The sequence below is a fragment of the Phyllostomus discolor genome, chromosome 5 (assembly GCF_004126475.2).
Source record: "Phyllostomus discolor isolate MPI-MPIP mPhyDis1 chromosome 5, mPhyDis1.pri.v3, whole genome shotgun sequence".
Lineage (NCBI taxonomy): Eukaryota > Metazoa > Chordata > Mammalia > Chiroptera > Phyllostomidae > Phyllostomus > Phyllostomus discolor.
Window position 1 is genome coordinate 7,812,567 of NC_040907.2, and position 21,037 is coordinate 7,833,603.

General features: G+C 45.8%; 1 protein-coding gene and 1 non-coding gene across 10 annotated transcripts in view; one reads left to right on the top strand and one right to left on the bottom strand.

Moving 5' to 3' along the window:
- The window catches only part of PRDM2 (PR/SET domain 2), a 110,733-nt gene that overhangs the window by 41,454 nt on the left and 48,242 nt on the right, over positions 1-21,037 (top strand). For 8 of the 9 annotated variants that reach the window (XM_036025334.1, XM_036025328.1, XM_036025336.1 and 5 more), the window contains one exon: positions 7,703-7,829. In XM_036025334.1, coding sequence (XP_035881227.1) covers positions 7,703-7,829 — 127 coding nt within the window. Of the gene's footprint in view, positions 1-7,702; positions 7,830-7,863; positions 8,265-21,037 lie in introns of those variants that run through there. The other variant, XM_028513219.2, reaches the window with a different exon arrangement.
- Positions 5,083-5,188, bottom strand: LOC114498233. The gene has a single exon (XR_003684679.1). It is a non-coding gene; the product is annotated as a U6 spliceosomal RNA (small nuclear RNA).

The following is a 21,037-nucleotide window of genomic DNA, read 5'->3' on the forward strand; positions in this document are numbered from 1 at the left end:
TCAGTACATTCTGAGAAGTTAGTATTAGGAAGCGCTGAGTGTGGCTGCGTTTCTGCACTACGCAGGCCCCTCTCTGTCTCCCTTGTCACGTCTTCCCCGAAGGCAAATCTGTACTCACTGCGCATAGGCATGTTCTGGAAGGCGGCGGCCCGAGGCTCTGAAGGTAGATGATTGCTGTTTTTGAAATAGATGCATTTGCTAAAACTGCTGAAGGCAAATTTCTCTTTATTCACTTACTTTCATTAAAAATGTCATGGATTGGCCCTGCCTGGTATGACTAAGTGGTTTAAGTGCCGGCCTGTGAACCAAAGGGTCTCCGGTTCGATTCCCAGTCAGGGCACATGCCTGGGTTGCAGGCTGGTTCCCCAGTGGGGGATGGATGAGAGGCAACCACACATTGATGTTTCTCTCCTTTTTTTCTCTCTCCCTTCCCCCGTCTCTAAAAATAAGTAAATAAAATATTTTTTTAAATGTCATGGATTTTTTAAAAAGTCCATGAAAATTATTTCTGTGGAGTTGGAAACTAGTTGAGCAGGCATTTAAGATGGTTGGCAGCATTGCAGCGTGCTGGGTTTTGCCTGTCTGGTACACTAGGGCCTCTGGGAGTTCGGCGAGCATGTACCTGCCTGATTTTCCTACCACCTTTAGCCAACTGGACTTGCCCTCTGCCTCACGTGTACCCACGTACTTGCTTCCAGTCCCTGTAGGAACTACATTTTCTCATTTAAAACTTCTGCAACTACTTTCTCCTTTCTTTCTTCTGTGTTATAATAGCATGGTTTTCTAGTAGGTGTAACTGTACAATTTTGTTATACTGGAATTTGAAATCAGGTTCAGGAATTCATCGTGTCTCTCAGATGTATTTGAAGTGAGGGTTGCACCTGGCTGGGTCAGTGGGGCAGAGTCCTGTCGGGGAGGAAATGCCAGCAGGGGCTGACTCCGACGCGGGCAAGGGAGCAGAAATGAGGTCACAGGAGGGATACCAGGGCACTTTGAAGTTTCTTCATCAGACTGTTTGTTTCCGCAGCAAGTCTGAGACACCTTGAGGAGCAAGAGAGAGAATTTAAGAGAGTGAACTCTGAAGCCTGACTTCCGGATTAGACCCTGGCTTGCTCGTGGCCCGAGGGCAGTCACTGTAACTTGACAAGCGGTGTAACTTTAGGCAAGTCGCCTGTCTGTGCCTCCGTTTTGTTATTAGTAAGATTCAGATAATAATAGTATGGACTGCATAGGGTGGTCATGGCGGCGTCATCGGTGATTACAGGTAGAGCTCTAGTGCATAGTAAGTGCTAGGTAAACGGTAAGTGCTGTTTTTGGCGCGGTGGTGTGGGGTCACAGTTGGGGTGGGGCCTGTACCCGGCTGCTTGTGAGCAGGTTTTGGCTTCCAGATGTGTGACCCTGAGAAGTAAATTAAACTGCCTTAGTTTTTTCATCTGTAAAAATGGAGGTAACAGTAAACATAATACTTGCAGTCGTGGCGAAGACTCAACAAGATGGCATGTGTAGGGTTCTGTGAAGCGTCCCAGTCCGACGCCAGCACCCACCGTTGCCCACCAGCCGTCCTGCTGCTGCCGTTTTTGCCCGTCTCCGTCTGCAGCGGCGCAGTCCTGATCTCTGCAGACACCCGTTCCCCACCTTTGCTGTTTGCTCACGCGCGCCCGAGACCTTTCGGGTTTCTTGCTAGTGACTATCTGACTACAGATCAGGCTTTGTGTGGGTTAGATTTTGTAAATAAATGACATCTGGTGTTCTTCAGGGCACTGCGTCACCTTCTCAACTATCACCCAGGTAGTTGGAAAATCCCAATGCTGGTTTTGTTTGTAATGCGATTAAAAAGTATTTCAAATTTCTGGAAGTTAACTGTTATGTTAGCCCGCTATCCACTCATTCTTCTCTTTATTAGTTTAACAAATATTTATTGTCTAGAATGTACCAGGTATTCTTCCGTAGTAGTGAACAGAACAGATAAGATCTCTGGTCTCAAGGAACTTCCTATTTATGGGGGAGGAGGCAGATAATAAGCAAGTGAATAAGCAGTCAAAATAATTTCAGATAGTGAGAAGTGCTCTGAAGACCATCAGATGTGATGGGACTGTGTTGGGGGAGGGCTGCTTAAGCTCTGGTGGGTCAGGGAAGGCAGGACATAAGGAACCCCCTTGCCATGTGTGGCAGCCACCCAGAGAGCTCTGCCGGAAGAGCAGTCTGGGAGGACAGGCCCCCACAGAGGCAAAGACGCTGAAGCAGGAATTAGCTAGATTTTTAAAAATAAGGACTGAAACACAGGCCAGTTGTGTCTGGAGCAAGGGGAGGAAGAGTAAATGAGGCTGGTAAGGTGGGCAGGGGCCCCACCAGGTGCGGTGGGTGCTCAGAAGGGAGAAAGAAGTGTGGGTTTTGGTTTTCAGTTCAGTTCACTCATCTGAGAGTTCAGGCTTCTGACCTGTGACTTTTAAAAGGTCATATAGGGGAGTAGATTGTGGGTGGGAAAGCATGAACATGCTTTTTGTGTTCCTGTTAATTCTGGAGGATCTTATTTTGAACCAGTGTCGGAAATCTTTAGAACTCTTGCCTCTGCCTATTCGGTCTGTTAGAATTTCAAGTTCATATGTGTTGGTGTTTAGAGAAGAGCGTATGCTTGGTTATGTAAGGCCTGTCAGAACCCAGAGGAAAAGCTGGGAATGTTTAAAGTCTTTCTGTTTATTTTTTTGTTAAACATCAAAATATAATGTATGAAAAAGAGGTTGTTTGGACTTTTGATTTTTTAAATTTTTTGTCTTATTTTTAAATCATTTTTTAAATTGTTATCCTAGTACAGTTGTCCCCATTTTCCCCCTTTGCCCCCCTCTGCCCATCCCACCCCCACTTCCACAGTCAGTTCCCACGCCGTTGTCCACGTTCGTGGGTCATTCATACGTGTTGTTTGTCTAGTTCCTTCCCCTTCTTTCCACCATTATCTCCCCTCCCCCCTCCCCTCAGGTCACTTTCAGTCTGTTCCATGTTTCCATGCCTGCGGTTCTATTTTATTCATTTGTTTATTTTGTTCATTGGATTCCTCTTACTGGTGAAATCATATGGTATTTGTCTTTCACTGCCTGGCTTATTTCACTTGGCATAATATTCTCCAGTTCCATCCATGCTGTCGCAAAAGGTAGCAGCTCCTTCTTTCTCTCTGCTGTGTAGTGTTCCATTGTGTAAATGTACCGCAGTTTTTTGATCCACTCACGTACTGATGGGCATGTAGGATGCTTCCAGCACTTGGCTATTGTAAACAGTACTGCTATGAACACAGGGATGCATAAGTTGGTGATTCAAATTGGTGATTTCAAATTGGTGATTCAGGATTCTTAGGGTATATTCCTAGCAGCAGGATTGCTGGGCCAAAAGGCAGTTCCATTTTTAGTTTTTTGAGAAAATTCCATACTGTTTTCCACAGTGGCTGTACCGGTCTGCGTTCCCACCAACAGTGCACTAGGGTTCCTTTTTCTCCGCATCCTTGCCAGCACTTGTTCCTTGTTGGTTTATTAATGACAGCCATTCTGACAGGTGTGAGGTGATATCTTACTGTGGTTTTAATTTGCATCTCTCTGATGGCCAGTGATGCTGAGCATCTTTTCATATGTTTATGGGCCATCTGTATGTCTTCCTTGGAGAAGTGTTTATTCAGGGTCTTTGCCCATTTTTAATTGGATTATTTGTCTTTCTGGTGTTGAGTCATAAGAGTTCTTTATATATTTTGGAAATCAAACCCTGTCTGATGTTTCACTGGCAAATGTGTTCTCCCATATGGTCAGTTCCCTTTTCATTTTGATGATGGTTTCTTTAGCTGTGCAGAAACTTTTTAGTTTGATGTAGTCCCATTTGTTTATTTTTTCCTTTATTTCCCTTGCTCCAAGAGATATAGCAGCAAAAATATCGCCACATAGGATATCTGAAATATCCTGTGTTTTCCTCTAGGACTTTTATGGTGTCGTGACTTATTTTTCTCTTGTATCCATTTTGAGTTTATTCTAATGGATGGTGTAAATTGGTGGTCTAGTTTCTTTTTTTTTGCATGTACCGGTCCAGTTCTCCCAACACCATTTATTGAAGAGCCTTTCTTTACTCCAGTGTATGCTCAGGCCCCCTTTGTCAAATATCAATTGGCCATAGAAGCGTGGGTTTATTTCTGGGTTCTCTGTTCTGTTGCATTGATCTATGTGTGTGTTGTTATGCCAGTACCAGAGTGTTTTGATTACAGTGGCCTTATTACAGTTTAATGTCAGGTATTGGGCTCTGTCCTACTTCGTTCTTCTTCTCAAGGTTGCTGAGGCTATTCATGGTCTCTTTTGGTTCCCTATAAATTTTTGAAATATGGTTCTATATCTGTGAAATATGCCATGGGTATTTTAATAGGAGTTGTGTTGAATCTATAGATGCCTTTAGGTAGTGTGGACATTTTAATGATGTTAATTCTTCCATTCCATGAACACAGTGTATGCTTCCATTTATCTGTGTCTTCCTTAATTTCTTTCTTTAGTGTTCTGTAGTTTTCCGAGTACAGGTCTTTTACTTCCTTGGTTAAATTTATTTGTAGCTACTTTATTTTTCTTGTGGCTATAGTAAATGGGATGTTTTCTCTAGTTTCTCTTTCTGATTATTTCATTGTTGGTATACACAAATGCCATTGATGTCTGAATCTTGACTTTGTATCCCGCTCTTTTGCCAAATTCACTTATTAGGTTGAGTAGTTTTTTGGTAGAGACTGTAGGGTTTTCTACATATACTATATGCTGTCTGCAAATGATAGTTTTACTTCCTCCTTCCCAATTTGGATGCCTTTTATTTCTTTTTCTTGTCTGATCGCTGTGGCTAGAATTTGCAGTACTGTTTTGAATAAGAGTGGTGAAAGCAGACACCCTTGTCTTGTTCCTGATCTTAAGGGGAAAAGCTTTTAGTTTTTGACCATTGAGTATAATGTTGGCTGCAGGTTGCTTGTATATGGCTTTTTGTTATGCTGAGGTATGCTCCTTCTATTCCCACTTTGCTGAGTGCTTTGTTATAAATGGGCGCTGGATTCTCTCAGATGCCTTTTCAACACCTATTGACAAAAATGTGGAACGCTTCACGAATTTGCACGTCATCCTTTCACAGGGGCCATGCTCATCTTCACTTACTGTTTCAATTTTAGTACGTGTGCTGATGAAGCGAACACGGATTTTATTTTTTGCAGGCTTATACTTGCTGTGTTTAAGAACAAATAATTGTTTTAAAGTTTTGACTTATAAAAAGAAAAAAAACTACAGAAACAAACAACCATTGATTTAAAAAAATATATTATTTTCTTCTTCATAAAGATCTGTTACCTGTGTAGCTGTTTCAGTGTGAAGTTGGGAAGTATATAGCCCAATAAGATAATGATTTCCTTAGTTGCTAACAGTTTTGAAGATTATTCAATAGCTAACAAATCACATTTTTTTAATCTAGCTATTCATGAGGTCATTAGCCATTTAGAAACTTTATAATATGTTTAAGTGAAAACAGATTCTGGTATGTTTTTATCTTGTGCGCTTTGACGAACAGAAGGGTGCCCACCTGCGTGAAGAGTTAGTGTTGGTCCAGACCTCACCCGGTCACTAGGACAGTGGCACTCCGAGGACTGGAGCGCAACGAGCCCAGAAGCTCGGGCTCTGTGGCCAGGAGGTGCCTGGGAGGCGTCCGGTGCTGTCTGCCCCCAGTGTTGTGCCTATGCTGTTGGGTGCGGAATAAGTCGGGAATACATTTTTTACTCACTCCTCCCCATGTTCTTTTTACTTTGGTTTATTTAAGTCTTTATGTATTTCCATGAACTCTAATCATTTCTAGTATTTTATGATACCACCATGTCATGAATATGTAACTTAACAATAAAAAATAGAGAAGAAAACTGTACATTTGGAATCATAAATGGTTTATTTAAATAAAAAGCCTGTTGCTTCATAGAAACAGATGAGCTCACCAGGGTGCCAAAAGGCATCTGTAATGGTTATTTTAACTCATGACATCTTATATGCAAATAATTCTATTGCTCCTCAAACTTTTACTAAGTTTTAGCATCTATTGGTGATTTTTGCCTGAATCAATTACTACTGTGATTATTGCCAAGTTGTGATTTTCTAAATTCATTATTTTTTAAATGAATTTGTTGGGGTTACATTGGTTAATAAACAATGTAGTTTTCAAGTGTATACTTCTTTTTTTTTTTTTTAAATGGAACTCTTTTTTTTTAAGGTTTTATTTATTTATTTTTAGAGAGGGAAGGGAGGGAGATAGAGAGAGAAACATCAATGTGTGGTTGCTGGTGGTTATGGCCTGCAACCCAGGCATGTACCCTAGCTGGGAATCGAACCTGCGACACTTTGGTTCGCAGCCCGCGCTCAATCCACTGAGCTACGCCAGCCAGGGTCAAGTGTATACTTCTTTAATTCACCGTCTGTATATTGTATTGTTTACCATCCAAAGTCTTGTCTCCTTCCATCACTGTCCCCGTTTACCCTCTTCTACCTGCCTTCATTATTTCTGCTTCATTGAGTATTTGGGATCTGCTTTAAGGAAGAGCTTTCCTGATTTTTTTACTTGTTCATTCATTCATTCATTTATATTAGTGTGGACTCATTGATTCTTATTTTATGCATTAGACTTTAGGCGGGATGTTACCTGTGAGATCCTGTTGGAACTTTTTGAATAGTTGAGTCATGGTGAGAGAAACCAAATAGGCCATTTCCTTAAATTCTGTTTAGGAGCGTCATCTTTGTACTCAGTGTGTTTTTTTCTTCAGGTCCTAGTTCTAGGTGTAATCAGATTGTGGGTGGTGTGTGTCCTCACTGCAGACATGGCTGTTAAGAATTAATGTTTTAGGAGTATAATTAATACATGTGAGGTGTTGTTACATACTTCCTTCTAAAATTTTAAAAATTAAATGCTAATGTTATTAAGGATTTCCAAGTACATATTTCACATTTCTTGAGTGGGGTAGAACTATCTTGGAACTGGAGCGATGGCAGAGATGAACACTGATATCCCTTGAAACCCCAACTTTGTTAAGAGGATTTAAGTTGTCATGTAAACTGGGTGTGTGGTACAGAGGGCAAGACGGTAAATTGTCCGCAGGCGCGAGCAGATTGGTCCCGTGCATGGATCATATATTGCCCGGAGGCTTTGTGAGCCCTCTGCTTTCAGCCTTCCCGTGATATAATTAGCGGTGACTTGAAGATGTGCAGTGGCATATAGTTCTTCCTTGTCATGCTTAACTTGCTCTTGGAATCTGAACTGTAAACTGGTAATTAGATTTCAGCACTTCTCTTCCAAACCTCCTGGTCCTTTCTAATTGTGCTTTAAAAGTCTCATCAGCTAGATTTCGTAGGCAAAATGGTTCCGGGTTTGTTTGGTTGGTTTTTCCTTTTGCATGGGTAGTCGTGAGGCTTTGAACGGTAAGATTCGGCAGCATATGGCAGTTCCGAGTTTAAAGCGATCTCCTTTAGTCAGATCCGTAGACCGCCCTGCGGATCCCTGAGAGGAGGCTGCGGGAAGTGAGGTCCTCCCTCCAGCAGAGGGTCCCTTCCCGCAGCCTCCCAGCCCGCAGGAACCCTTCCTGCCTAGCTGGCCTAAGTCTGGCAGCCCCGCCCCGCCCCCGCCCTACCAACAACCACCGCTCTGATTGGCCAGGGCCCTGTCTCTTCTCTCTCCGCAGCCAATCGCGCCGGGTGAGGAGCTCCTGGTCTGGTACAATGGGGAAGACAACCCCGAGATAGCAGCTGCGATTGAGGAAGAGCGAGCCAGCGCCCGGAGCAAGCGGAGCTCTCCGAAAAGCCGGAAAGGTAGGAGTCTGCCACCGCCAGTTCCCCCTCTGCTCCCGGGCTGGCCAGATCCGGGCTTGGGCGGAGCCTGCAGCTCTCAGTGACCTTTTCCGGACCGGCTGCCGGCGTGATCTGGTCCCCCTCCCCCCGGGCCGCTGCTGAATCACGGCTCCGGACGCCACTTGGGCTCTTTTCTAAACTTGGGGCTGGGAATCTGGGCGTGGAAAAGTGCGCGGACCCCAGCGCGGCCTGAGGGCTAGTTGTCACTGCACTCACGGACGTCAAAATAGCTGGACCCGCGGGCGGGAGCAGCAGCCCGTCTCTTCAGAGCGGTGCACTCCGCGCGTATTAGCTTTTTGTGCTATTTGCCAGCGAACGCGTCATAAAAATGTGTTCCTACAGTGACATTTCCAGGTCCGCAGATTCGGTGCCCTTGTGTCCACCCGGGACTGTGCGGTAAGGGCCGGGCGCGCAGTGGCTGACGAGCTCGCGTTACCCGGAGGGCAGAGAACTGGCCGCGCTGGGCTGTACACTGCAACTCCGTGCGGGCGGGCGGGCGGGCGGGGACTGTCACTACTCCACACAGGCCGGGCCCTGTCACTGGGCGTCACTCCGCACTGCTCCGCGCTCCCCCCACCTCGGCCACGCCACTGCGCTCCTCTCCGGGATGGTCCGGCCACTCTTCTCCATCCCACTCCACGCCAAGGCCAGGCCGTGCCACGCAACATTGCAACACTCTTAGGGGGAGGCTTAGGTCTTAGCATAGCAGATCTTCCTGAAATTAGGCCACTAACAAAATGGATGTTGAAGAGCGTGCTGTTTTGTCACTTTTGACTCAACTCCAAGAGTTTTGTTTTATGATGTTTTCAACCCAAGGTAAAGCATAGTCACCCTTAGTAAAGGGAGGGGATCCTGGTAGGAAAATAGTTTGGTTGGATGTATCATATTTCTCGCTGGCATTTTGACACGTTGTTGGGATTTTTTTTTTTTAAGGAAGAATTTTAATGTGAGTTTGTGAATCTTTTGTAGAGCCTAGTTTGACTGTATGCCAGGGCACAATATGGCAGTTTCTTGCTAATATAAAATTTTTATTTTTTGCTCCCCTTAGTCTTAAGTAAATTTTTGTAGTTATTTGAACTTAGGAGTCACTCCTTATTAACTTAGTACATTGTGAAGTAATCCGTGGAAGTGATACTGCAGATGAAATCACAACATAAACTTGATTTTGGAAAAATGTAAAAATAGTACTTAAAAGTGTAGGCAAGAAGTCCTTTTTGGTTTTCCATCACATATTCTTTTGTATTTCACAGTGTCATATGAATACAACTAACTCATCCAAGGAACAGTTTTGGGCCTTTTGCTAAGTACTTGTTCTTTATTTGTTGAAGTGATTTTGTTGCTGTTTTAGGTCATTGAATACTTTGCCCTGAATCAGATGACCAGAGTCTAGAAAATTCCCGGTTTTTTTTTTTCTGCTGCTGCTGCTACTTTCTCTTTCTTTCTCTCTCTCTCTCTCTCTCTCTCTCTCTCTCTCTCTTGCTGTTTTAACTGGGTATTGAGGTTTTGTTGACATTAGGCTTAGGGCATAATTGTTTACAAAGTGTTCACATAATTCAACCTGTTCCTTGATTTGGTGTTCATTTTGTTTATAAGTAATGTCACCAGCCTTTCCAGGTGAGTTGTGATTTGCAGGGGTTGGAGTTTGGGGGGGAGGGAAAATGTTCACCCCTCTGCTAAGCGTAACGAACTCATATATTGAAGCATATTTGTAGCTTAATGGAAACCACTCTGAGGCTTTTCTGTTTGGCGTACTTTGGCATGCATGTGTAAAACATTTTACTGCTTTTTGCTTTTCTTTTTAATTCCTTAATTTTTTAATCTATTCATTTAGTTTGGGAAAAAGAACTGAAAATAAACTTTTTGTTTATTAATGATTAATGAACTTACACATGTTCATTTTCATGCCTGTGCAAATCACTGAGTTTTTATGTCGCGTTAAGTGGTTCATATTTCTTTTTATCCTGCTATTATTTTTATAACTACTCTGAGCAACATATAACCCACTGAATCTTAGGTTTTAATTAAAATACTTGAGTGAAGCTCACTCTTGGAACTTAGTCTGTTTTGAACAGCTTACTGGTAAAAAGTCATGTTTGAACTTTATGACCTAAAATTTGGAGAGTTTAAATAATGAGTCAAGCTGTTTTGTTTTTAAATTAAATACTCTGTGAAAGCTAATTTACAGCTTGCAAGGACCTGAAATGGGGAACTTTTTATATGAACTTGGTTCTCTCCAGGTCTTCTGTGTGTGTGACCTTGGACATTTTAATATCTTTTCAGTCAGCGATGTCAGTGAGTCAATCAACATACATGTCACGCAGTAGCAGTGTTAACTTAGTATTTCTGAAAGCCAGATGTTGAAGGCGCGCAGGCTGACAGGTAGATGGACAGTAGACCCAACTTCCCCCTGAGGCAGGCAGAGAGAAACAAAGGGCTGAATTCTGCGCAGTTCTGGGCCTCGGCTCCTTTGCACGGCAGCTGCTCTGCCTACAGCTGTGCGTGCATGTGGTGCCTTTCAGAATTCATCAGATTGCTGGGGGGTCACGAGGCGAGTTCCGGGCAGTGAAAAGTCCCGATTCGTTTACAACCAAGGGGGTCCCTTCCTTTCCTCCTGTGTCTCTGTCTCTCAGTCCTTGATGTTTGTTAAGCCCCTGCCGTGTGCCAGGCATTCTGTGAGGTGGTGCTGGGCAGTGATGAGAGGAAAAGAAGCGGTGACTCTTCTCACGGCACCTGTAGTGCAGCAACAAACGTTAAACCAATAAGCTGCCAATCAAGCGCCTAGATGCTTGGCACGGACTGGGCCTGCAATAAATATATTCGTTGGTTGGCAAACAAAGACGCACACAAACCTGTAGTGAAGGAAGGAACACGGTGTTGTGAGAACACAGTGCGTATTGTCTCTGACCAGGGAGCGTGCGGTTTGCCAGAGGCCAGCGACGTGCACACCTTGGGCATTTTGAGCTAGAACTTTGGATTCTCGGCTTTGTAATTCAGCCTGACTTCTTACATGTCTGAACAGGAGAAGTCCCTCGGGTGGGACAGATTAAACTTTTCAGGTATAGAAGAAGGGAGGGTTTTTATTGTCGGGTGTTTCCGATTATTTTTAATTTGAACCATAGGGAGGTTATAATCTATAAAGTAGCAGAAGGGCCAAATTTGGGTGCATTTACCATTTTTTTCCATTTCAGTCTCCTATTTGTTAGTATAAAATATTGAATTTACTTGTTAACAATAAACAATGACTGTGGGCAAACCTTTTTTTTTTGGCAAATGTTCTTTTCAAATCTGATAGAATATAATTGCAGAATGTATTGTTGCCCTCCCCTCTCTTGGCTCCGTGAGAGCCCTATGTGAACTTATTTCACTCTAAATAAACAACAGGGGCTTTATACAAATGGGCTTGATGGAAGGAATGAAGAATGCGGGGCCTCTCGGTTTTTAGCAGGTGACTGGGCAGATCCTGTCCCCTCTCTGGGGTGTCGTGTTCATAGCTGTGAAAGGGGGCGCCTGGTGCTCACATGGGTGGGCCTTGTGCTCCCGAACGCCGCAGGGCTGCTGTCAGAGCAGATGAGATGAAAACGGGACAGCTCTTTGTGGCCCGTGAGTCCGTGGTGCTTGTGCCACCGACAGAATGCAGCGGCCAGCTGCTTAGGTGTTTCTTGCAGAGGAGCTGCCGAATTTGTGACTCAGTCCGTCAGCCAGTGGTCACCGGTGTTTGTGGAGCCCCCGTGGGAGGTCAGGAGACTTGGTGGGTCTCCCCCGCTCCCTTCCCGCAGCAGAGCCTCCCTCTGTGCCTGGTCAACTCTTTTGAAGGCCCAGTTCTAATCTGTTGACTTTCCTATTTGCTGCAAATTAGTAGGGAATGAGAAAGGGGGAGTTACTTGCAGCAGGTGGTGGTGTTGCTGCTGATCGCTGGGCGGCACGGAGGACAGGAAGCGTGCACGAGAGTCGGGAGTGGACGGCAGAGCGCACAGGTCCTTCAGGTCACTCAGCAGGTCCAGGTAGAGCTTTATAAAAACTGTAAACAGTCCCTGAGAGTATCAGCTCATTTATAGTACTTACCTAGGTGACTTTTAGACACCACAGAACAGTTAAATTATAATCTGCCTAAAAAGGAACTATTTCATCTGTCTCTGTAATCAAAATCATTCGAATAAAAAACCTTGGTGTTGTGACGAACACTCAAGTTCTTTGCCACTGTACATGTTTGAAGTTCTTTTTTCAAAGGCAACAAAGCGTATAAAAATTTATAGTCACTTTAGGGAGTTAAGGGATCCACAAGATAACTGGGTCTGAGGTAGTTTATTATATTTTACTTATGTTTTTTAATTTTTTTAAGTGCTACACTAAAGGGCCGTTGGTGTGGAGAGAAGGAAAGGGGAGCCCTGGGCCGGGCTGGCTGGGGTGTCTTCATCTAGACGGAGGGGCAGGATGGGGGCGTCTCAGGACAGAGAGAGCAGGGAGGGGAGCAGGGGAGCCCTGGGGACTGGGAGCAGGCCCCAGAGTTGTGAGTGGGAGGGTGGTCTCCCCCCGTCACTTAACAAACGAGTGCCGGATCCGTGTCAGGCAGGACGCAGCCCGGGTGCTGCAGTTCCAGGCCCCTGCTCTCAAGGAACTGACATTCTAGAGAGGGAGGGAATCTTCCAGCAAGATGAGCAGAACAGGTCTTCGTAATGTCACTGGAGTGTGTGTGTGTGTGTGTGTGTGTGTGTGTGAAGTGTGCCGTGACTGCGGATGGGTAGCCAGCAGTGGCTTTTTGAAGGCTATGGCATGAATGATGCAGAGTGGGATCCATCAAGTTCTAGGGGCTGAGAGCTCCAGGAAGAGGGACAATTTGGGTGTTACTACTAGCATTTTGGGAAATGTATTGCTGGGACGGTGCCTAGTGAGGGCCACCTAGCAACTCACACAAGTATTTCTGAGTTATGAAACTCAGTGCTGCAAACAGACACATTGGCTTCTCTTCCCCCAGGCACTGCATTTGGGGTCTGGGTTGGCAGGGAGCGTTGGAGAGATGGCTCACAGCTACCCAGGGGGGGAGCTTAACCGTTCTATTGCAGCTCGAGGCAGGTCAGACTTGCACTGGGTGTTTCCGTTGGTGTGTATGGGGTCCAGGACGGGGGGGGTCACGCAGGAGCCTTTTGGGAGAGGAGGCGATGCTGCTTCGTGGTCACAGAGTGAAGTGCAGTGGGAAGGGCCTGCAAGAAGGAAAGGGAGGAGGGGAAGACAAGAGCAGTGCACGAGGTGGGGAAAGAAGAACTCACACGGACTTGAGGGCACAGGACACTGCCAGACAACGAGTAGAAGCCGATGGGTGCAGCAGGAGGCTCTGATGGAGACGCGGAGCCGTGGGCAGCGGTGCGTGGCACTGCTGCCGGACGGTCCTGAGGCCGGGCGGCCGCTGCTTAGTGCTGAGCTCTCTCTCTCACGGGCACTCGAGTTGGCCTGGGCTTCTGTGGCATCCAGACCACCTTCGTGGTTTGTGCCAGCCCCGACGAGGGTGTGGAAATGCGTGGGGTGGGGTAATTTGTCCAGTGAACGTCAGTCGGAACTCCAGCCCAGGTGTTCCATGCCCGTTCCTCCAGAGAATGCAGCTGCCTGTCCACTTTCCCGTGTGGCGGGCAGCAGCAGAAATGACGGTGTGGGTTCCGTCGAAAGTTAAAATCAGCGGTACGTTTAATGAAATGCACAGAGCAGGCGGGCCTGGGTGGAGCTTGCTCTCCTCCCCTTGCATAGCAGCGCCCAGCTCTTCCAGGCTCGTTGGCCAGAGCTGAGGGGCAGCAGCCTGACCGTGGTGCCCGTGGGTGGTGGCAGACCAGTCTCGAACCTGCAGCCTGGGGGTGTGGTAGGCAGGCCCGCTGTCTACTCCTCACAGGTGCTCACCATAGCTCTGGCTGGCAGGGGCTGGCGCGGGGTGGGGGGCAGTTGGAGGTGGCCGTGTTTCTGTGGAAATGCCACCCCAGCAGTAAATGCTGTGTGGCTGCAAGACTGTTGTCATACACCCGAGGGAAGGGTGTCCTCGTCCCCTCTTGTAGCTCTGCTGCCTTGTAGTTGAGTGGTGTCCTTGCTGAGCACTGGGTGTCCCGTCCCTGACGGCCGCCTGCCAGGTGGTTTGCTGCCGCCGTCGCGTGGTCTGTTTTTGAAAGCTCAGAACAGTTTTAATATTTTCCCGACAGTAAGAGTCAGAATTTCAAACTTCCTAATTCTGCTGCTACTGAATTGCCCCAAATTTAGGTAAATCATTTGGTCAGTATTTTTGCTTTGTGCCTTTGATTCTTATGTTATAACCTTGTTAACAAGGAAATTTATGTGGATTAACTAAAAATTTCTAAAGCATTTTGCAGAATGTTTACCCATATTTTGGTGAATGACCTTAAAAAAATCCTAAAGTATGCCGTGATTGAAAACATCAGAATTGAATGAATTAGGAAATATGCCACGTTCTGTCTGTACCCAGGTGGTTGTTCTGGTTCTCCGTATGTAAATTGGAAGGTGAGCCTTGGCCTAATACAGGAAAAAAGTTTGATTATGATTACATTCCCCTCCCCTCCCCCTCCCTCTCTTCTCTTCTCTTTTCTTCTTCTTTTTTGTTTTCAGAGAGAGGGGAAGGGAAAGAGAGAAGGGGGGAAACAGCATTGTGCAAGAGAGAAACAGTTTCCTCTCACAGGTCCCCAACTGAGGACCTTGCCTGTCACGAAGGCAGGTGCCCTGACTGGGAATCGAACCAGTAACCCTGTGTTTTGCAGGCTGGCTTTATTCTTTCTTTCTCTCTCCCTTTTCCTCTCCCTCCCTCCCCCCCTCCCTTTCTCCCTCCCTCTCTCTGTCTCTCTCTTTCTAAAAATTTATTTATTGAGTTTTAGAGAGGGAAGTGGGGAGGGAGAGGGAGAGAGCAAACATCGATTTATTGTTCCACTTACTGATGCATTCATTGGTTGCTTCTTGCATGTGCCCTGGCTGGGGATCAAACCTGCAACCTTGGTGCATCTGGACGATGCTGCAACCAACTGAGTGACCCGGCCAGGGCCTGAAGTTTGGTGTTACTAATGTTAATATTTTGGGTGATGTTTAGGGAGGCTGAATGACATGTAGAAGCAAGAGTTATTTGAAACCACTACTGTTGTTTCTCAAAGTGAAAAAGATAGAACTGAAGGCAGCCATGTTTTTTAACCACTCAGATTAAACCAGTGTCAGGCATTACAAGAATTCTTGGACAGATTCATTCATTGTGATGTATTTTGATATGGACATACCTCCTAATTTGACATTTGTCTGCACATTGTGTATGTGACGAATCATGCTTTCTGTTGGTGGCAACTGTGACAGCAGTTGCTCTCATTTCCACAACACGCCTTGCAAGTGCCTGGTGCTGTATTTGGGGCTCCATGCGAGGACGGTGCCCAGCTTAGATAGTTTCAGTTGAGATGTTTTGATTTACAGTGGTGCAAAAGTGACGATGCATTCGCTAGCACCTAGCTGGGTTGAGTTGTGTTTGGTAGGTTAAACGCACTCTTGACTACGGTATCCTCAGCTTACTGTGGGTCTATCAGGAAGCGACCGCACTGGAAGTGGAGGTGCCTGTGCATTGTTGCTGACCTCCGCAGTCGCCCCGCAAAGCAGCGGGCGTTGCCCTCTGTGGACGGGGAAGCCGATGCTCAGGGGGGGCCATGTGGTTTGCTCCTGCTCACCCAGCTACTCAGTTACTTGGCTTGGCCTAAATGCAGTTTTCATTCATGATGTTTCTAAGTAGAAGAATAGTTATACTGAATAAGTAGCAATGTTTTAGAAGACTTTGCCAGTTAGCCAAGATGAACTTTCACTGCCTACTTTAGAATCACCCCCTTTAATCCCAAATAATAAGGCAGTGTAATGTGAGTCAGGGAGGTCTTCGGTATCAGAAAGCTACATTATGATGAGAACCAGCGCTTTCCGTTATTCTTGCTTTGGGGGCTTATGGGATGAACAGATTCGTTACATTCCTTGAAGCACCTCAGACAGCTTTTAAAAATGCTGACAGATTACATTTTATTTCTTGCTGGCTGTTGTCTGTTCTTTAGCAACATATTTGTTGGTTTGAGCTTCTTATGAATATTTCATTTCTCCTAAGTTTTCTGTGATTTTTGAAAGCAGTTGAGAAACCACAGGAACGGAGTGAGCTGGCTGCTCCTGCAGGGCGGGGCGGGGGCGGGCCGGGAGGGCGGAGCTCCTGACGCTGTCAAGGTGTTTGGCTGCTGCCTCTGCACCAGTGCGTTTTTGTTGTTGTTGTTGTTGTTGTTGAGAATGGCCAAGTGCTGAGAATGACTGAGTGAAATATAATTTTTAACGTTTTCATAAGGTGAGTTTTATGGATCTTGAACATGTTGTAATTAACATACACTCTAAAAATTAAATATAGAAACTGTAAAGTGGAATTCTGATTTGTTTGCAGATATAATTGAGTCAAATGGTGCTTGTTCTTCGTTTCTTTCACTGTTTTCAGTAAAAGATAGGGGTTTTGTTTGTTGTTTATTTATTTTTTTGTCAAATGCTTGTGGGGGGTAGCTGTTTATTTTTTACTTTTTCCTTTAAGAGGAACTCATTTGAACTGTTTGGAGCAGTACTGTCTGAAGAGGTTTCGTTGGGGATGGAGTGTGCCGGCTCCCGGGGCCTGACTCATTCCCGAGGAAAGCACGAGAGGAAGTGAGGAGGGGAAGGGAGTTGCCCCAACCTGTCCGTGCGTGCCCTCGCCTTTCCTAGCAAAGGGCAGGGGTTGCTTTCCTCATTGTATTCATTTCACAAAGAATCTTTAGGATGTGCATATGTTTACAGAATTTTAAAAACTTCTCGAATTTGAAACAAAATGTAAAATGGCCTTTTCTACCTGAAACTTTTGCTGAGCCGACTTGATTCAGTTGTTCCGTACTGGTTTGGGAGGCCACGGTGGATGCGACAGGACCGCTGCTCAGTGATCTGGGTTTCCCTTCTTCAGATTTCTTAGGCGTTTTCGTTTCTGCCCTACCCTCTTCTCTAAAACTTAGGTAGCAGTCACTTTGTTTGGAAGGTGGAAACTCAGTGCATATATTAAGAAAAAGTCCTGAGGGGCTATGGGTAAGAGACTAGAAAATTTTCAGCATGCTGTGGCATTGGTTACAGCTACTACTTCTTCCCATTTTGTAGTCATGACCCTGAAATTTGAAATATTTTTTGATGGAAGTTTTAATAGGCACATATATTTTCAGTGTTATATATTGGTTAATATATTTTTAATGAACATACATTATATGAATAGTTTCAAAGGCAAGAGATTTATTCTAATGATGAAATAATGACATTGTATATATGTGGTATATACAAGTACCAGTTTCTAAAATGAGATTATGACACCTAAAATTGCTAATTTGATCCTTTCAAAACTGTGACTTTTATATGTTTTTATTAGTTTAGTCAATGTCTGAAAATCAGAAACCCGATTTCACCCTTAGTTAGCTACCTGTTGTCGGTTATGGGCAGTTGTAGAGGATTGTCTTCGCTCGGGTAAAAAAGAAAAGCACTAAGTACAACTTAAGTTAAAATCCAGCCTCCCCCGTCCCATTTCTGTACAGCTACCGGGATGACAATCCTTTCCTCTCGTACCTAGAATCCTAACTCCTGGTGTATAGCCTTTTGTAGGTTTCCTAAGCCATCACGAGTCACAAAAATGAAGACAAACTGGTTTGTTCGCCCGTGTTTAGAACCTCTGAATGGCATTATGTGCTGAGCTTGAAGTGGTAATACAGTTGAGAGTGGGCAGCACGGCGATTTTCGTGCCTTCTGTTATTCTTTCCACTGTTGGGCTTTTTCCGGTCAGTTTTCATCCTCTTGCCAATTTCAGGGGTAAACTATGCCTTTCTGGTTCTGTTGGCTGTATTTTTTGTTTTTAATGTACGAGGTTATCAGAAACTACTTGTTTCTCATGGAACAAAGTGACTGCTGGCTTGAAGCAGAATGCCCAAGGTCCCTGTGAGGGCGGAGGCCTTCCCTGCCCTTGCCCCTGTGAGCACGTGAACTTGGCATTGGTTGAGACGTCCGTCTGCTCTTCATCCTGGTCGGGTTTGTGGTACAGGCAGCAGGAGCTGGGTAGTTACAGTTTTGAGCTTTTATACATGGAACAATTTGTCTGTTTACACATTTTGGATTGTGATTTTTGTAGGGTGAACACTGGAGTTGAAATTACAATTTCCTTCTCCCTGGTGTTCAAAATAAATAATAAAAAGGAATGGCTATCAGTAGTCTCACTCTTAGTTGGAGTTTTGAACAAGGGCTTAAGATTCTAAGCCCTTGTTCAGGGCTTGTTTTGAGGAGTTTTACTAGCTGTTAAACGTATTATCACAGGAAGTATCTTTTCCTCCTGAGATGTGATCAGAGGATTATTTGATTACGAGCAAATTTGAGTGTTAAGATTAACAAATGCCTTTTGAAGTTTGATTCCATCAAAATGATAAATTCAGGAATTGAGGGTAGGAAATACGGTAAATCACTGTATGTCAAGGTAAATGAAGTCCATAGTTGTAGTAGAGTATGGAAAATACTAAATCACAAAGAGGTGATGCTTAACCATATCTGACTCTATTCAGGTTTTGAGAGACAGGGTCCTCTAAATATCATGGATGACTGTCAGAAAGGACGTGGAATTGGTAAACTTAGTGTTAATAGTGAATGATTGTTTTAATCACTCCATCCCCAACTTCAAGTTTTATGCTAAAGCAAATTATAAAAACAACCACCCACACGGAGGTTTTTTTTTTAGTGGGGTGGAAGTGTACCACTGGGGCTTCCCTCTTTCTTCTGTATGAAACACAACTTGGCCCGTACTGTGCCAGGGGAGAACGTGTTTATGGTGATCCTGAAATGTGTGTGCATGTTGGGTGGGGGAGACCGGAGCTGGGTGCTGGGCGCTGTGGGGTACATGGACTTCACCCTGGTTTGCCGGAACGCACCCTTGGAGTTGCGAGGCTGGATTACAGGCCCGGCTCCACTGGTCAGGCGGTGTGACTTTGGACGGGTTACTCTGTGTGTTCTGATCTTCAGTTTACCTGTCTCTAAAGTGGGGGCGAGGCCCTCCTTCGTAGGGTTACTGTGAGCTGTGAGCAGGAGCCTCACAGGCACGGACGTGGCACGCTGACCGCGGGCTCTTCCCTTGTCCTTGGTGGGCACCGGTCAGGTCTTTGGCAGCTCTGCCTGTTCATTGGCTTCTTGTGGCATTTCTTGGTTTAAAAAAGATGAACAGTTTCAACAGCTTTTAAGATGTCCTTTAAACATCCATGTAGTTTGCTTTGGTGACATGGAGTAGATGGCAAATTAGGTAAAGAGTAAAGGGATTCTTTCCACCTGCAACTGGACAGACATCACAACACCCAGAGAATTCCTCAGACGCTGGAGACCCGCATCTCTCTGGAACGCTGTCTGGTTCCACTAGTCATGCAGACGGGGACACCGGCGGCTGCAGGTCGGCGGACAGAGAACTCGTGTTTCGTTATTTGCTTGCTGCCCAAAGGAAGGGCTTTCTGTTTTCTTCCTGATCTTCTGTCTTACCTTGACACGGTCCAGACCACTCCGAGTGGCTCTACCTGACTGTCATAACCAAGGTTTAAGGCAGGTGACATGTTGGATGAATTTTGGACACATTTTCTTAGATGTTAAATTATCAGACAGCCCTGAAAGTCACCGTGTGGGAGCGATCTCAGTGCTGTACGGACAGAGGAGGCATCTCTCAGCTCCCGTCCTTCTGGATGTGAAGTCAGGAAAAAACCCAGAAGTGTGAAAAGGTCATTTTCTAATGAGGAGATGGTACTAATTAAGTTTATGGTCTCAGTTTTAAGGAAACAAATGCCCTGATTATTTGTGCAACATTTGTGTTGGGTAATCTGAGGAGGCGGAGTCCTTCCCCCTCGCTCCCCGCAGAAGCACAAACCTACTTCCTTTGGTGTGTGCGCATCCACGGGAACTCACAGCCTGACTCGGTAATGGCACAGGGGTCCCCGAGCCTCCGCTTTTGTGTTAATGCCGATCTGTGACTGTCTGGGGAGGAGCCTTAGGCGTTTTCCGGTTTTCAAAAGGGTCTGAGGTTTCTTCCCGAAAAGATTAGGAACCACCAAAGTATGAACTAATATGTTTAATTTAAACAATTAAACATAGTTAGTAACAATAAAGTCAGTGGATTACAGCCTTAAAAGTGAAATATATTTACAACTTCTGCTGTTAGGGCATTAGTACATACTGACGGGGAGGTTGGTGTTTGCCAGCATCCTCTCTTCTCTCAGTTAAACTCCCGTTCCCATTGGGTTGTACGTTTCCACGCTGATATCTGGGTGGGATTGCGTGGTTTGATGGGGAACAAATGAACGAAACAAATGGATGCATTCGGGGTTGTTGGTGGAAGCAGAAAGCCGTTGTCTCCATAAGAAGGCAAATATGCTGAGGATCCGGGCTTGTAGGCGTGGGGTTTCTGTAGTTTGTTTAGCAGAATCTGCTGCGGCTAATCCTGACAATTGATTCCGTTCACGGAGCCCGTTGGGCGGTGTGCGAAGTTCCCTGCGCCCATCATCTCGTCTTCTCCCCCGACGACCGTAGCGGGTGGCTGTCTCCGGCGTCTGTCATAGCTCCTTCCCATCTTCCCTGAGCAGAATTATTTCTTGTGAGTGCAGTTGTGGCCCGAGGCTGCACAATACAGCTTCAGTTTTGGGGGCCTCTGTCCTTTGAGGACCTATTGTATCCAGAGTGCCCCCTCAACAGCAGGAGGGAGAGGAGAGCCCAGTCCAGGAGGTCGGCCTGGAGTTGGAGCCAGCTCTCTGCAGGGAAGACGTGTAACCTGTGGGGACACAGAACCTTTGGGGAGCCGGTGAGTGAGCAGCCGGAATGAGAGTGAGACCTTCCCCCCGTGCGGACATCGGCCTGGGAGGCACTGTGTTTCGAGCCCTGGTCCTCTGGGGGCCCTTCCTCCCCAGGGGCATCACCCCCCCCCCCCCCCCCCCCCACGCCCCTGCCCAGACTGCCCAGAGAGAAGCACCCGCGCAGGCAGTGTGGGGGAACCCTTGGAGACCTGCGCCAGGTTTGACTTGCTCTTTCTGAAAGGCTGCGCCCTCGGTGCTGGGGTCCGTGGGAGGAGCTGGGGGTCCGAGGCTCTGCCCCTAAGTGGGGCCACAGCTCTCGGCTCT